At 47.0% G+C, this 16,454-nt stretch overlaps 1 protein-coding gene across 16 annotated transcripts in view; it reads left to right on the top strand.

Moving 5' to 3' along the window:
• The window catches only part of KIAA1217 (KIAA1217 ortholog), a 280,750-nt gene that overhangs the window by 175,798 nt on the left and 88,498 nt on the right, over nt 1-16,454 (top strand). For all 16 annotated transcript variants that reach the window (XM_029077819.2, XM_039913917.1, XM_029077820.2 and 13 more), the window contains 2 exons: nt 4,065-4,263; nt 14,676-14,874. In XM_029077819.2, coding sequence (XP_028933652.2) covers nt 4,065-4,263; nt 14,676-14,874 — 398 coding nt within the window. The remainder of the gene's footprint in view (nt 1-4,064; nt 4,264-14,675; nt 14,875-16,454) is intronic.

The raw sequence follows: 16,454 nt of genomic DNA, 5'->3' as shown, positions 1-16,454 counted from the left end.
CAATTGTGAGGAGTTTTCATTGGAGGCACAGAGACACAGGAAGCCAGCAGGTTGTTCTGAGAAGAGATGTGGCCTGAGTGATGCTTCAAGAAGATGAACCGGGTAGCATCAAGTAGTACAGATTTTAGAGAAGGGAACAAAAGGCTAGAGGATGGGAGATCAGTGATGAGGCTAGTACAGAAGCCTAGTTGTGACAAGACCCACCTGAACCAGGATGGCAGCAGTTGGGATAAGACCAGCAGGATTTGGCCATAGTCTGAATGTCTGAGTTGACTCTTAGCAAGGAGTTGAGGATGACCCTGAAGTCGGGGACTTCTAGGACAGGAAGGATGGTGGTGGTGTCATTTGAGGAGGGAAAGGTAGGGTTTAGAACTAGGTGAGGAGTTCTGTTTTAGCCATGCTGTGTTTGAGGTGCTCTCAGGACGTCCAAGTGGCAATGTCCTGGAGGCAAGAGGAGATGTGGAATTGTAGGTCAGATCAGTGGCTTAGCTAGAAGGTTGGCTTGGAAGGTACGAAGCCAGTGAGTTGGGGAATAATAATAATGTTGGTATTTGTTAAGCGCTTACTATGTGCAGAGCACTGTTCTAAGTGCTGGGGTAGACACAGGGGAATCAGGTTGTCCCACGTGGGGCTCACAGTCTTAATCCCCATTTTACAGATGAGGTAACTGAGGCACAGAGAAGTGAAGTGACTTGCCCACAGTCACACAGCTGACAAGTGGCAGAGCCGGGATTTGAACCCATGACCTCTGACTCTAAAGCCCGTGCTCTTTTGGACAGAGCAGGTAGACATGATGCAGAGTAGGACCTTATACTTTTGATATTCGTAAATACTAGGGGCTATACATAACTATAAACTCGTTGTGAGGAGGCATTGTCTACCTACTCTATTTTACTCTCCCAAGTACTTAATACAGTGCTCCACACACAGAAAACAGTGGTATTTATTGAGCACTGACAGTGTGCAGAGCACGGTACTAAGCACTTAGGAGAGTAAAGAGTTGGTGCACATGTTCCCCACCCACAAGGAGCTACCACTGATTCATTGGTGGAAGAATCAAGGAGGTGAGTTGGTCAGGCTTCCAGGAAGAGCTGGTCAGCGTGGCAGCATTTTCCCCACAAGTTCACCCCTCCTGCCCCCACAGCCACTCCCAATGGCACTGGCTGTCTCCCTTCCCCAACCTCTCGGCCCTTCTCCCCTTATCACCTCATTGCCCCACCCCACAGCCCTCTTCTGAACTTCTAGCTGCATTTTGGTTATAGGAACTCAGAGGTCAGTTTCCAGGTAGTAACTTGTCGCTGGCGAGTCCAGGTACTTTTACCTTTCCTGCTTAAAATTTCTTTGCTGAGATTTTGAGACTGCACGGGGCACGACGGAAGGTCTTCTCACTCCACAAAGCCATGTCATCTCTCGCCCTGCCAGCACTGCCTTGTTTTTTCATAACCAAAAACCTCTTGTACTGAGAGCATGTTAGATGAATGAGAAGCTGCTAAGAACCCATTGCATATAATTACATGAAGGATGTAATTAGATTTCCTTTTTTAAAAAAAAGTTTGAGGGTTTTTCCTCTCCCCGTCTGGTGAAAACCTCAGACAGCATATGTCCTTTCCCTCTGTGTGTTGTACAGTCCTGGAGAAAAGAATTCACATGTTAAAGAGGTGTTTAAAAGCCCAGTCCCGAGCATGTTAAGAGCACTGCACTAAATACTGGGGGAAAATACGAGTGTGAGATTTGGACATGGAATTCTGGAGGCCTCAGTGATGTTTCCAGAATCTGAGTACCTGGCAGGGGGTTCAAGGGATGGCAGAGTCACCAAGCGTTAGCGTCAATTCTCAGAAAATGCAGGGCTTCGGAAGCAGGGTACTCCAAGACACTGGATATTACCTTCCATTATGATTAACTGGCTATAAGAGAAAAGCTCTGGAAAGTTTAGCAGCCTCATTTGGCTTTTCTAGCGATGCCATTTGTAAGAGTCCAGGCACCGTGACAGCGAGCAAAGGTTGGAACGGCACTGTAATCGGAAGAAAATCTAATGAAAGTTAAAGTTGCTCTTCCCCTCAAGGTTACAAGTTTCATGGGGCCTGTTCTGTTGCTGCAGCGGACCAGTCTGCTGGGGGGAAGTTAGATGTCAGCAAGATGTGCTGTCTTGGCCAAGGGTTGGGTACTGAGGAGATGACAGAATATGTGAGGGAAAGTCTAACTGGAAACCGTAATAGGGAAATAATTTTTGGTTTCTAAAATTTCTGACCTGGGGGAGATAAAGACAAAGATGGAATATAGGTTTTTAACTGGATTGTTGGACACACGGAGACAATAAGTGGACCGGGGTCTTTATCTTTTAGCAAATCCATTGCCAGGAAGACTGTAGAAAGCAAATGGAAATCTTGTTTTTATTATCACTCAGGGAGAAGCGGATCATTTTCTCTTAACAATGGGAAGCAGCGTGGCCTAGTGGATAAAGCATGGGCCTGGGAGTTAGAGGATCTGGGTTCTAACTTGACTCTGCCACTTGCCTGCTGTATGACTTGGGACAAATCACTTAGCATCTCAGTGCCTCAGTTCCCTCATCTGTAAAATTAGGATTAAGACTGTGAGCCCAATGTGAGACATGGGCGGTGTCCAACCTTATTATCCTGTATCTACCCCAATATTTAGTGCCTGGCACATAGCATGTAACAAATGCCATAAAAAATTAATAAAAAACCAAGAGGAAATCACACCTACCAGTTTCTCTTAGGATCCAATATTACATGTAACAGGATTTTTAGCTATGCAAATTTGATTATATGCATAAAAATGGAATAATAATCTGTCCTCCACAGGAAAAAATGATGATTATACAAGGTTGGCAGAGTGTGTGAGGGGTCTAGGGAAGACCATATGCCCTTCCCATAATGCCCACATGGCCCAGCTTTCCTCTTCTGTACCTACATCAAGTTCGTAGCTTGGGCTGGCTTGGAGCGGGGGTGGCAGGGTGCGCCTGTGTGTGTGTGTTCAGTCGGTACTGATTTTGCAGTTCATCTTTTAAAAAATCCTACATAGGTACCCAGGTTTCCTATCTGTGCAGTATATGCACTGATAAAACTCTAATGGGAATGAAACCCTTCTGTTGGGGGTAGTAGTCTTGGGGTGGGTTTTTATAGAATATAGAAATGACCAGTTGGGCATGTTGGCAATGCACACAAATGGTGTCATTTATCAGTGATTTCATGTCACCTATTGCTTTTCTCAAACATTAGAAAAGGAGGCTGAAGTATTCCACCGGAGGGCCTTTTCTAGAGGGTTAATCTTTTCCATACAATACAAGGTAGCTGCAGGTTGACATCAAAATCTTGGTATCCTGGGCAGATAGCCCAGGTTCGACTGGTGGAAATGTAATTCTTTAAATGGAAACTAAATTGAGATACTGAGATGGCGAGTCAATTTAAATAAGGCTATTTTGATTTTGGGCACCTTTATCTGATTGACCAGGGATGTACAGGAGTTGAGGATGAGCATCTTTTTAGTAAAATATCTGCCTGCCAATTGAATGAAATGCCTCTCTTCTGTTGAGATGCCCAATTCCCCAACAAGGAAGTGTTTCTTACCAATTTGGATAGGCACCTTAGGGCAGGAGTCGAGAAGCCCAGCCATGTAAAAGTCACTTGAAGACGATGTAGTCCACCATGTCGCGCTTGTGTGGAGGTTTGTTCATTTGTGTGCATATTGTTTTTAACAGCTGTTAACTATTGTCTGAGTAACAAGGCCTGGGAACACACATCTCTTTCTCACAATATGCTGTAGCCTCAAGCTCCTGAAAGAAATGAAGTTAGTAGCAGGTAAGTGTACTATGGTAAATAACCTTAATGGAAGATCCAGGAACAGTCTTTTTCCATAGCAACTTTCTTGACCAATTGTGGTCTTTCAGAGTCTAAAAGCAGAATTCTTGGTGGACTTTCTTCCCCAAAATGCTTTTACCAGATTGTCAGATCCTTATAGAAATGAAAGCATTTACAGTGTAATAATGGGACCTTTTTTCTTTTCTTCCTCTTCCTATCCTTCCTCTGGCTCATTGCCTTTCTCAGACAAGAAGCCCAAAGCTCTGTCAGAGCCCTCAGCCAGCGAGCTCGGGAGACCAGGCCGAGCATCTCTCGGAGGCATCTGCAGACTCTCTGGACGCCATGTCGGAGGGGGAGGCCCCGAGTCCTTTCTCTAGGGGCAGCCGAACCCGGGCAAGCCTTCCGGTGGTCAGGTCCACGAACCAGACCAAGGAGAGATCGCTGGGTAAGGATCCTCACTGTGGTTGGTACTTCTCCAAGGAGTGGGGGAGGGGTGTGTTTGTGGGGGGGCGTGGAGGCGGTGTTCTGGTTAAGTGGTTTGCCTCAGAAGCTGATGGAGATGTTCCAGCATAAACTGCAGTTCGGTTTTGTGGAGTTTGGGAATCAGAGCTGGAGGCTGCTAGTACAGTTCGTTCCTTGGACTCTACATCTGGTCATTGGTAGGCCCTGAAAGCCTGCATTTTTAAAATCAATCAATCATATTTATTGAGCTCTTATTTTATGCAGAGCACAAAGTGACAGACATATTCCCTTCCCACAGTGAGTTACAGTCTAGGAGAGTTACTTACATCCCAGGAAAGGTTATTCTTATTAGCAGCCATCCCAAAGGAAAGGCTGGGACCTTCCCACTCCCCAACCTGCCAACTAGAGAGTCCATGTCAAGCCCCGACCTCTTGCTCCCACTGGCAGCCTCAGGGGCTGGAGGCTCCTCAAAAGCCCAAGAAATGGGAGGGGTCCTGGGGACAAATGCCAACTGTCCACTCCCGCAAGGAGTCCAGCCCCCGGGGCTAGCAACTTAAAAAGAAGGTAGGGGCAGTCTCTTTCTCCCCACCACTCCAAGGGCACTGGACCGGAAAATTTTCTGTTGCACCCACTCTAACCGCAGGTGGGACCTTTGTGTAAATCACATTTGTCCCTTGCATATACCATGAATGTTTCCAAGACTTGGTGTTTCTGGAGTCCTGTCGATATCTGCCCCAGGGACATTGCTACGTTCATGTGATTGACTGACAGCTTGTGGGGATTTTTCCAGGCTACAGCCCTGCCTCCACTCAATCCTGATTCACTCAAAAGGTTTTATTAAGCACCTCCCATGTGCACAGCATTGCACTAAATACTGGGGACAAATACAAGTGTGAGATTTGGACATGGAATTCTGGAGGCCTCAGTGATGTTTCCAGAGTCCGAGTACCTGGCAGGGGGTTCGGGGGATGGCAGATTCACAAAGGCTTCCAGGCAGGGGTTGGACTGGTTGGCTGATCTTTCAGGAACAGATCTGTATGGGTCTGTCCAATCTCAACGTGACACTTCCCCATCCTTCCACATTACAGTGCAACAAGTAATTCCAGTAGCAAATTCCCTTGACTCTAAGCCCTCTGGTATGCAGTTTTCAATCGAATCAGCAGTGATGCTGTTGGCCTTGATCTGGTTGGTCCAATAGCCCTGAATTGGACACTGCTGGTGAACAGGGGCAGCCCAAGGGGATTGAGTGACTGTAGAGTCTGAGGCTTGGCTTGGCGGTACACCACTGCAGTGCAATGTATGGTCCGTGCATCTTGTGGGGAAAGAGGACTGCAGGCAGGGGTCCATCCTGGCCCTGGTATCTGCCTCATCCCCACCCCAGGAGACGGGTCCATTTGTGGTCCAGGCCTGCTGGCATGGATCAGTGATGGCTGTGAGCTGGCTGTAGGTGACACCCCCAGCCACTGGCTCAGAACCCCACTGGCTCTTCCTTCCCCAGTGGGGAGGGTGGAGTACTCTGGGCCAGAACCAGGCAGCCCCTAGGAGTAGGGTCTTTGGCATGGACCAAACATGTTGTCCCCCTGGGCCTTCTGCCGCATTAAACTGTCCACACAGATATATTCAGATCTGGCCAGGGGCACGTGCAGGTGACGAAGGGCAGGAGAGCTGGACCATCTTGGCACCAGGGCTAAGGAGCTACCAGACTCATCTGCCCACAACCTTTTTGACCTTCCAACTCATCAGAGTCATCATTTTTGTAAGGGCTAGATCCTCAGTGGAGTTGTCTCTCCATTTAGTAATTGTATTTTCTGATTCTCTTGGGTATGGGCAATCTCTCACATGTTCAGATTCCCTCTTGCCGGCCCCTTTTCCTATCTCCCATTTGGATGACATTCCCCCCACAGTTTGACCAAGGTCCCACTGGTATCCTCCAGTTTCTCTTCCTCTGTCTACTCCTCCTCTGGATGGACAGAGGATGGTGGAGAATGCAGGGGGGCAGAGATAGTGGGGCAGGCCAGGTGGTTTGGGGGACTGAGCTCCGCCGAAGGCATTTTCTGGTCTGAGGAAGGCTGTCCTGGTCAGATCTGACGAAGCCCAAGATTACCTTTATCCAGCGAGAGCTGAGGCGTTTGGGACTGTAAGATCTCCTCAGCGAGGGCAGTGGCTATGCTGCTGCCTTGAATCCTCCCTCCGCATAGCAGGGCCTGTCTGGTCTCATCAACCCTCAATGGGTCCGAGCCCAGGCTCAAGGCTCAGCCAAATCCCCAGACCCAGGAGGTGTTTCTCCTCCAGAGAGGGTGAGGGGGTGGGTTGGCGAGGCAGACCTGCTGTTTTACAAAATCAGACCTTTGGGAACCAGATCCAGTCTGCCCAGCATACCCTGGGCAGAATTGGGGTTGGTTGTACAAGGGGCTCTTTGTCCTAGAGGGAGGGCTTTTTTCCTCAAACCTGCTGGCAGCACAAGCTGAGACAAGTTTGTGTCAAGAATGAAGCCACAGGCCCAGTGAACTGCATGAGGGGATGGCACGGCTCCCGCGGAAATTGCTGAAGAAGGCCACTTTTTTCTCACTGGGGAGGGCTGGCACCTCACTCAGCCTTCTGCTGCGGAAGTCCTCCTCCTCCCCCAGCATGCACCGCTGTACAAGCCGACGTCATACAGGCATGCACAAACCAAGCACCGAAAGGTGTTTCTTCCCTCCCGATGTGTTGGGGCTTGTCGATTTTCTACCTCTTGAAACCCCAAGCCCGATACTTGCCTCTCTTCAAACATCTTAAGGCCAGGGCATGAGGTGATACCTAAAGACCCTTAAAAATACCCCACAGGGAGAGGCCCTTGATGCTATGTTGGCTTTTAGTTCCAATCTCTCCTGCCCCATTTAGATCACCATTGAGTTTGGTTGGATGAAATTGCAGGGGAAAGCTCAAATTGCAAGGAACAACATAGATTACTATTTTCATTTTGACTGCCAGCCCCACCCTTGAATTTGTTAAACAAAGTACAGCGAGCTGGGGCTCTCGCTGATTGAATCGTGTCCCACCAAGACCAAGAAATAGCACACATTTAGCATTAATGAGGTGGTTCAGAGCTCTCAGAACACCCGTGCCCTCAGATTTTTCATTTTTATTTCAGTGTCTTGAATGGGGAGACAGCTGTCTACCAGCCTCTCCCCTCTGCTCTCCTTCCAACCTCTCCCTCTGCCCTGCTCACCTCCCAGCCTCTCCCTTCTATTCTGCTTGTCTCCCAGCCTCTCCTCTTTTTTTAATGGTATTTGTTAAGTGCTTACTACATGCACTGTACTAAGCGCTCGGTAGATACAAGCTGATCAGGTTAGAAGCAGTCCTTGTCCCACCTGTAGCTCACAGTCTTAATCCCCATTTTAAAGATGAGGGAACTGAGGCACGGAGGGGTGAAGGGACTTGCCCCAGTCACACATGAGATATGGAACCCAGGTGTTCTGACTCCCAGGCCCATGCTTTCTCCACTAGAGCATGCTGCTTCTCTGTTTCACTCTTCTTCCAGCCTCTCCTCTGCTCAACTTGCCTCACCTCCTCTCCTCTCACCTTCTTGCCTCTCCCCTCTGCTCTCGTTGCCCCCGAGTCTCTCCCGTCTGCTCTGCTCACTTCTCAGCCTCTTCTCTCTGTTCTGTTCATTTTCTAGCCCTTCCCATCTGCTCTGCTCACCTCCCAGTCCCTCCCTTCCATTCTGCTCGCCTCCCAGTCTTCCCCGTCTGATTTGCTTGCCTCCCACCCCCACCCCTCTTTCCCTTTTCTCCTTCTACCAGATCTTCCCATCTCCCCCTATCCTGGCCTCTTGTCTCCCCATCTCCTCTTTCTCTCTCCTCTTTTCCCCCCTCTGTCTTTGTCTCATGTACATTTTCCCTCATACCCACAGTCAAAGCAGAGAAGAGAGCTGAGGTTGACAAAGCCCTTGTGCAAGGTTATTATTAAATCAGGTGAACTATCTTTCTCGCCCAGGGTTCTCTCTCCAATAGTGGCAACAGGATTCTTGGAGGAATTCCTGCCTTCCTGAATATCCACCCTCATGTGTAGGGATCGATTGTGCAACACTCCTTAACTTTCCTAACTTTTTCCCTAGTAGTCCATTACAGAGCACTCATCAACTCCTGATGATCTTGTACCTTCCCCAGTGCTTAGAAGACTGCTTGACACAGAGTAAGCACTTAATAGAAAACACAATTATTATTGTTGATGTTATAATTATTATCAGTAATGAAAAAAGTGATATTTTCTACCTGCCCAACTTCCTGTAATAACCAATGTGCTCACACGTGCACGTCCCCCACCCCCTGCTGGATGGAGAATTGTTTCCATTTGCCTGTTTGGATTCCTATTCCTACCTGCCCTAGCTTTTTAGCTCTCCCAACCCCTGCTAACATTTCCTGATTGATTTCCCTCATCTTCAGACCACACTTGCCCTGTACTTTTGTTTAGTTCCTGGCTATTCAAACAAGGAAAATCCGTGACTTCCTAATTTGTCAGGATTATATGTCTGTCATTGCTTGTGGTCCCTCACAGCCCAGGTGGCCATAGTAGCCTTCCCCATGGCGTTTATAACCCAGCAGCAACACTGTACCCCATTAGTTTTCTTCCCTCCACCGTTGCTCAGCAGTGGCAGCTGTGCTAAGAGCCTCACAAATCTCGCCTCATTTCAGTTCGCCCAGTTGATTTTTAGGTTCCAGCATCATGGCCGAAACATTTGGATATTTGGTGGCTTTGCTTGAGTTCCATTTTCCACTGTAGGGGGCTTCCTCCCCATCCCATCCTTCTTAAGCTCCTTGTGGGCAGGGAATGTGTCCACCAACTTTGTTAGATTGCACTTTCCCGAGGACTTACTACATTGCTCTGCACACAGTAAGTGCCCAGTAAATATGATTGATTGATTGATTGGTCACTTGAATTCAGGCCTGGGTCTGAGTATCCAAAGCACCCCCTCCCCATCTTCAAGGCCCTTTTTTATGGTGCCTGTTAAGCACTTACTATGTGCCAGTCACTGTTCTAAGTGCTGGAGTAGATACAAGGTAATCAAGTTGGGCAGAGTCCCTGTCCCACATGGGGCGCACAGTCTTAATCCTCTTGGCCCTGACTACTGCACCACATGTCTCTTTTCTACGTTCCGCTCTAGACTCTAAATTCCTTGTGGGCAGAAACAGTATTTACCAACTCCGATGTACTCTCCTAAGCACTTAGTACAGTGATCTGCACACAGTAAGCACTCAAAAAATACCATGGATTGGTTGATATACTTCCCAAATAATTGGTAGGACATAGCTCTCTCTCCCAAGTCAGAGCTATGAAAAATAGCCAAGGCATTGACTTGACGGCCAGCCCACCGAGGTCTCTGGGCAAGGAGGGGACACTCTGATAACACTTGCTCAAACCCCCTTCCTAAAAGTATGGAGCACTGAGAGATGCCATGGGCTCTCCAAGTTGCCACCAAGGTCACCACCTTCAAGAAGAAAGACAAAAGATCAGATGGCGGTATTTATCGAGGCATCACAACACTCTCCATTACTGGCTCTCTCCTAGTCAAAGTAGTCTCGGTTGGCTATAAGAACGACGTGGACAGGTCCCTCTCCCCTGGGAGACCTGAACTCTCCCTTATGACAACAAGGTATTGCAACCAAGTCTTCCTTGCACTGAAGCTGTGCTGAGTGAGGCATGTGAGGAGAATGGATCAATCAGTCAATTGAGCACTTACTATATGCAGATCACTGTACAATGCAACAGAATTAGCAGACAGGTCCCCTGCCCATAATGAATGGATGAAAGGATACCTCGAAAACCCCTGTCTGGTGAGCTGAAATTGAGAAACCCAAAGCAGAGGTCAGATAAGTTTTAAAGTCACAGAAAATCAAATCCTCAGGCAAGTAATAATAATAAAAATAATAAACGTCGTGGTTGTTACGTGCTTACTAAGGAGTCAAGCACCATACTAAGGGCTGGGCTTGATACAAGATAACCAAGTGGATACAGTCCTCGCCCCACACAGGGCTCAGGAGAAGGAAGTACAGGTATTCAATCTCCATTTTCCAGAAGAGGAAACTGAGGAACCGAGAGGGTGAGTTGCCCAAGGTCACACAGACAATTGGCAGAGCTGCAACTGAGCCAACAGCTGAAAATGAGGTATGGTATACTGCAGTCAAGAAAGAAGCAGCGCTTTTCAAATAGGGGCTTTGTAAAGATCATGAAACCAAGAGGCAAAAGCCATAACAGTACTAGGTGATGCAAACAACTGATATGATAGCACAACAAAGAACCCTCTTTCTGTGGGCCCCCCACGTGGCCTGGTGGATAGAGCACAGGCCTCAGAGTTCAAGGACCTGGGTTCTGATCCTGGTTTTGCCACCTGTTTGCTGTGTGACCTTGGGCAATTCACTTAACTTCTCTGTGCCTCAGTTCTCTCATCTGTAAAATGGAGATTAAGACTATGAGGTCCCCATTTGAGACATGGACTTTGTCCATCCTGATTACGTTGTATCTGCCAGTGCTTAGAACAGTGCCTGGCATAAAGTGAGTGCTTAAAAAAAGTAAACCATGAATGAATTTCCCCATCAATGACATCTTTGAACATGAAGAATCCATTTTTAAAGATATAATTCCTTCTGCATCACATCACAAATGAGGTGGATAAAAATGGACATATTTTTAAACGAAAGCAACTGGTTTTCCAAGTAGTCATCACATTTTGTTTATGAAGTATCTCTGAGCTGCTTCATTTTCATCCAAGCTGAAGATTTGGATCTCCAACTGGTGTTACAGCCTTGCAACCAAATCTCTCAAACACCTGGGGCTTGTTGATGCTGGAAGAGGGGCCAAAAATGGAAAATTCAGCTTTGGATGTAAATTTGTTTCCTACCAGCTATCCCGAACACTGTACCTGGTGTCTCCTGGAGGTCGGGCATGTGATAGTCCAAGTTCCCCGAGTCCTTTGTGGAATTTTTAGGCTAGATGGTAGCAAGAGATAGTTGCCGATGGGAACTGAGGCTTGGGCTTTGGGGCTGAAATGTCATCTGGCCCTGGGTGGAAGCTTCCATCTTGGGCTGGAGATGTGTCTTGAAAAGCTAGACTTGCTATTGCAGAGGGTGGAGTTGTAAGACTCAAATTTGTCAGGTTTGCCAAGTGTATCATCGTACCCTGTATGTGTGTGGGTTGGCAAAATTCACTGAGAGATGTCCTGGGTTTTGTTTTTTGTTTTCTGTTTTTTTATGGTATTTGGTAAACACTTACTGTAGGCCAGGCACTGTACTAAGCACTGGGGTAGATACAAGTTAACAGGTTGGACATAGTCTCTGCCCCACACAGGGCTCACAGACTTAATCCCCTTTTTACAGATGAGGTAACTGGGGCACAGGGAGTGAAGTGACTTGCCACAGTCGCACAGCAGACAAGTGATGGAGTTGGTATTAGAATCCAGGTCCTTCTGACTTCAAGGCCCATGCCCATGGATACATTGGGCAACACTGCTTCTGGGTTGTGTGTGTGTATATATATGTTAGTGTTTCCCTTTAAGAGACATTTCAGTGCCTCTACAAAAATGTGTGGTTGGGAAAACAATCCTTGACATCCCTTCCTCCTCTGTCTTGTCTGATAAAATTCAAATTCTGACCTTATAATCTCTCTGATTTCATTTTAAAGTTATGAAACCTCTGATTATTCTGTGCTGTGGTTTTAGGCTTTAAAAAAGAAGGCTTTGGCTTGTTCTTTTTCTGCCTGAGGCAGGGAAATGTAGCCATTGTGTAATTAGTAATTAATTTTGAGGGTAGCCATTAAGCATTTACTATGTGCTAAACATTGGGAGAGATTCAGTAGTAGGAGAGCTGACAAAACTCCTTCCAACATGGGGCTCATACTCTAGGGGGAGAGAAAACAGGTATTTCATTCCCTTTTTACTGAAGAGGAAACCGAGTCCCAGAGAAATTAAGTGACTTTCCACAGTCACATGGCAGGCAAGTAAGTGGCAAATTAGAGCCCAAGTTTCCTGTCTCCCAACCCTGAGCTCTTTCCACTAGGCCTCGCTGCTCTGTGTCTAATCCAAGGAAGGACCTCTCTTTCTCTCCTTCCCTCCCAACCCCTTAACACCCTCACTCAGAGCTTGTGTTGCCCCCTGATCACTTGTCTGCTTGGACAGGATCTCACCATCTGAAGCAGCATCTTAGAAAATGGAGGATAACTATTTGCTGTGTGTTTGTGTGCATTGGAGCGTGGCAGAATTGTATCTTGATATGTGTGTGGCTGCATTTGTGTTTGTGAGAACCTTGTAGAAATCAGGATACTCCTCTGCTCTATCTCCTTGATTGCAAACATTGAATGTACTTGCCCTCCAGAAAATGGCCTTGACTGTGGACTATTTCCTCACTGATTACCCTAAGCATAGTGTTTATGCATCTGACAAGACTGTTCTTCTAGAAGCAGCAGCAGTAAATTGAGCAGAGCCTAACAGAGAGAGACACTGGCATGTGCTGGCATCAGTTGGCTTTGCCTGCTGTTCTCCAGGTTTTCCGGCAAAGCTTTTCACCTTTGTGAGGGGCCTGCCAATTTAATTAATTGTATTTATTGAGTGCTTACTGTGTGCAGAACACTGAACTAGGTTCAGTAGAGTTGGTGGACATGTTCCCTGCCCACAACAAGCTTACACTGTAGAGGGGGAGACAGATATTAATATAAATAAGGAAATTATGGATATGTACATGAGTGCTGTGGAGCTGAGGGAGGGGTGAAGAAAGGGAGCAAATCAGGGCTACACAATAGGGAGTGGGAGAAGAGAAAACGAGGTCTTAAACAGAGAAGACTTCTTGGAGGAGATGTGCCTTCAGTAAGGCTTTGAAGACGGGGAGAATAATCTGTCGGATTTGTAGAGGGAGGGTGTTCCAGGCCAGAGGAAGGACATGAGCAAGAGGTTGGTGGTGAGATAGACAGGATCGTGGAATGGTGAGTAGGTTGGCATTAGAGGAATGACGTATGCAGGCTGGCTTGCCTGCAGGAAATCAGCAAGGTAACATAGGAGGGGGCAAGGTGATTAAGTAGGGAGAGGGTAGCTTGTCTTGCATGTGGAGATCACTTTTTGCAAATGGAATCAAAACAGGGCCAGGAACCTAGTAACAGCTCGTTAAATGATTTTTGAGGATGGTGCTGGGGTTGGGAAGAGCCTTAGATCCTCGAGGGCAGGGATCACAGCTACCAACTCTGTGTTGTCCTCTCCCAAGTGCTTAGGACAGGGCTACTCAGTAAAGTACTCAATAAGTTTTTTTTATGGTATCTGTTAAGTGCTTACTATGTGCCAGGCACTCTGCTAAGCACTGGAGAAGATACAAGATAATCACAGTGCAAGGTACCACTTTTTTTTTTGCAGTGTCTCAGTTACTTTTTATTACCATTAGAAAGAAATAAATTGAAAGCCATTAACACATCTCCAGTTACCATTGGTGTTTGCAAACAACTCCTCAAGTTCTAACTAATGGTCGATTTGTGAGCCCTCTGAGGGGAAGGGGCCGTGTATTCTCTCCTGTCTTTGTGCTTGCTGAAATGAGTTCTGCTTCCCCTATTTTCCAGTGGGCCTGCCATGTAGCATCTTTTGAATGGGGAATTGGTGAGAACTCTATTCCTAGGGCCTCAGTCTCAGTCCAGCCAAGCCAGTTCCTGGCAGGGAGGATAGCAGGCAGCCAAGTTGTTGCTCTTCTCCAGCCCCTTTTGGGCACCCTTGGACCTTTGGTTGTTTATGGGAGGAAATCCATCGATGGTCCTCGTCCTGGGTGTGGTGCCTCCACAGCAGCAGGAGGACATGCGGGCTTGGAGCACTTCTTCCCAAACTTGGAGAACCATATGGGTGGGCAAAGTGCAAGTAGAGAGTAATTTGATTTCTTTTTTCTGTGTGTGTGTGTGTGTGTGCGTGAGAGAGAGCACGAGACACAGAGAGAGAGAGAGATATGGATGTTGTTGCAGGGATTCTCTTCCAGTGTTCAAAGAGGATTTGAGAGAGAAATAGGAAAAATTTCCATCTTGTCCCAGAGCTAAGATGTATTTGCTAAGATCTTCATGTTAAGCACTGTTCTAACTTCTAGGGTAGGTACAAGATAATCAGGTCAGACATAGTCCCAGTTCCATATGGGGATCGCAGTCTTAATAAGAGGGAGAACAGGAACTTAAATGTAAAAAGGATTGTTTAGATCATCATCAATGGGATGTAATGAGTGCTGACTGTGAGCAGAGTACTGTACTAAGTGCCTGGGAGAGTCCAATGCACCAGTGTTGGTAGACACATTCCCTTGACTTGGCTCCTACAGAAGTGGAATTGGAGTTCTAGCAGTCATTTCCTGTGGCCCTGCTAGACAGTCTCTCTTGATGTTCATCTCCTAACCACCCTTTGCTTGCCCCCAGGTGTTTTGTATCTGCAGTATGGAGATGAAACCAAGCAGCTCCGGATGCCGAATGCAATTACAAGCGCAGACACGATCCGTGCTCTCTTCGTCAGTGCCTTCCCTCAGCAGCTCACGATGAAAATCCTGGAGTCTCCGAGCGTAGCCATCTACATCAAGGATGAAAGCAGAAACATTTATTATGAGCTCAGTGATGTGAGGTAGGTGGTGCTGTCGGAATTCTTGTGATCACCGTTGTTGCCATGGGCAAATTGGATCGCCCTTATCAGAGTGCATGTGGACAAGGGGCTTTTTGGTCGTTAGCTAGCTATTCCTCTGGGGGTTGCGCTGAGCCAACTCTTTGGCCACTTTGACCCTGAACGTCCATCCTGACAGCGAACTGTATACATCGGAACAACTCGAGTCAGGTAGCCTCAACTCCGGCAATTTAAGCCATCCCAACTAAAAGTCATGGAGGATGTGGTGGAGAGTCCCAGTTCACTTTTTTAGGATTTCTTTTTTTTTCCCAGGAAACCTGGACCTTTAGGTGTTTTGCTTTTAATTCTTCTAGGTCTAGGGTCTGCAGTGATTCTACCGAGGGATACTCTCTTGGCCTTCCAACCAGGAGGCAAAATGGTAGAACCATTTACTCTCTGGGGCAGAGCAAGAGCACTGTTGACCATTGGAAGCTCTATCTAGACTCCAGTCTAGACCAATTAATGGTATTTCTTGAGTGCTTACTGTGTGCAAAGCTCCGTACTGAGGACTTGGGAGAATATAATACAGCAGAATTGGTTGATGTGTTCCCTGAACACCAGGAGCTTGTGGTTTAGAGGAGGAGATTACAGGCAAGAAGTAGAGTAATAGTGAACATTGGGAGCACCATATATGCTCCAGTGTAGACCAAGAGTGGTTTTGGCCTTTAGGGTCACCATCTATGCCCCAGAGTAGACCAACAATTGTACTGACCATTGGAATATCCATCTACACTTCCATGTAATGCAGCAGCAGTGCTGACTCACCCCCAGTCAGCCCTCTGCTTTGAAAAAGCTGCCTTGCTCAGACTGTTAGGTCTTGCATTTTCCAAGCCTCCAGGCTTTCTTGTGTCAAGATTGCAAAACCACCTGAACTTCCTGCTTGATTCCTTAAGGATTTGAAGTCACTTGCCAAGATGTGTGGGTTGGGAGTGTCCCTGCAATAGGGTCAAACTCCTCCTTGTCCTGGAGGCCCATTGGGTTGGCGAAAGGGTGGCGGTCCCAGCAAGCCCAGGAGTTTCAGAGAGTGGACAGAGAAGTTTGGAGTTCCCCATTTTTGAATCCCTGCTCTGGGTTTAGACAGAAGGGCTCCATCAACGAGGAGCTGAGGCATCAGCCCCTCTCATCTCTCTGCACTGGACTTCTAGCGTGAATTGATTCAGGGCAGAGTTCTGGAGTTCCCAAGGCTCCCTTCCACCCCAAGGGCTAGAAATTACATCCACTGTCAAGCCCCCAATTATACAAACCCCAGTTAAATTGAACTCCACCACAGAAACAGGGGTTTCCTGACTCCTATCTATATTTAATCTAACTTTCCCTCAAATAAAACCCTTTAAAATGATAAAGCATTGACTTGAGCATAAACTAATTATGTCCCATTCAAAGAATGTATACACAGAAGCATAATGATGTTTTGTGCATTTATAGGAGCCAGTTAGGACAATTATTTCATTCTGGGCTTTTGGCAGTTACCGTAGCAATTAATAATGATTCATAATCAGTAAACCAAATGCTACCAGGTCTTGAGCATCCATATTAATAGGTCA

Source organism: Ornithorhynchus anatinus, chromosome 13, assembly GCF_004115215.2.
Source record: "Ornithorhynchus anatinus isolate Pmale09 chromosome 13, mOrnAna1.pri.v4, whole genome shotgun sequence".
Classification (NCBI taxonomy): domain Eukaryota; kingdom Metazoa; phylum Chordata; class Mammalia; order Monotremata; family Ornithorhynchidae; genus Ornithorhynchus; species Ornithorhynchus anatinus.
Note: the sequence above shows the minus strand (reverse complement) of the source record. Positions and strands in the feature narration are given on the sequence as shown.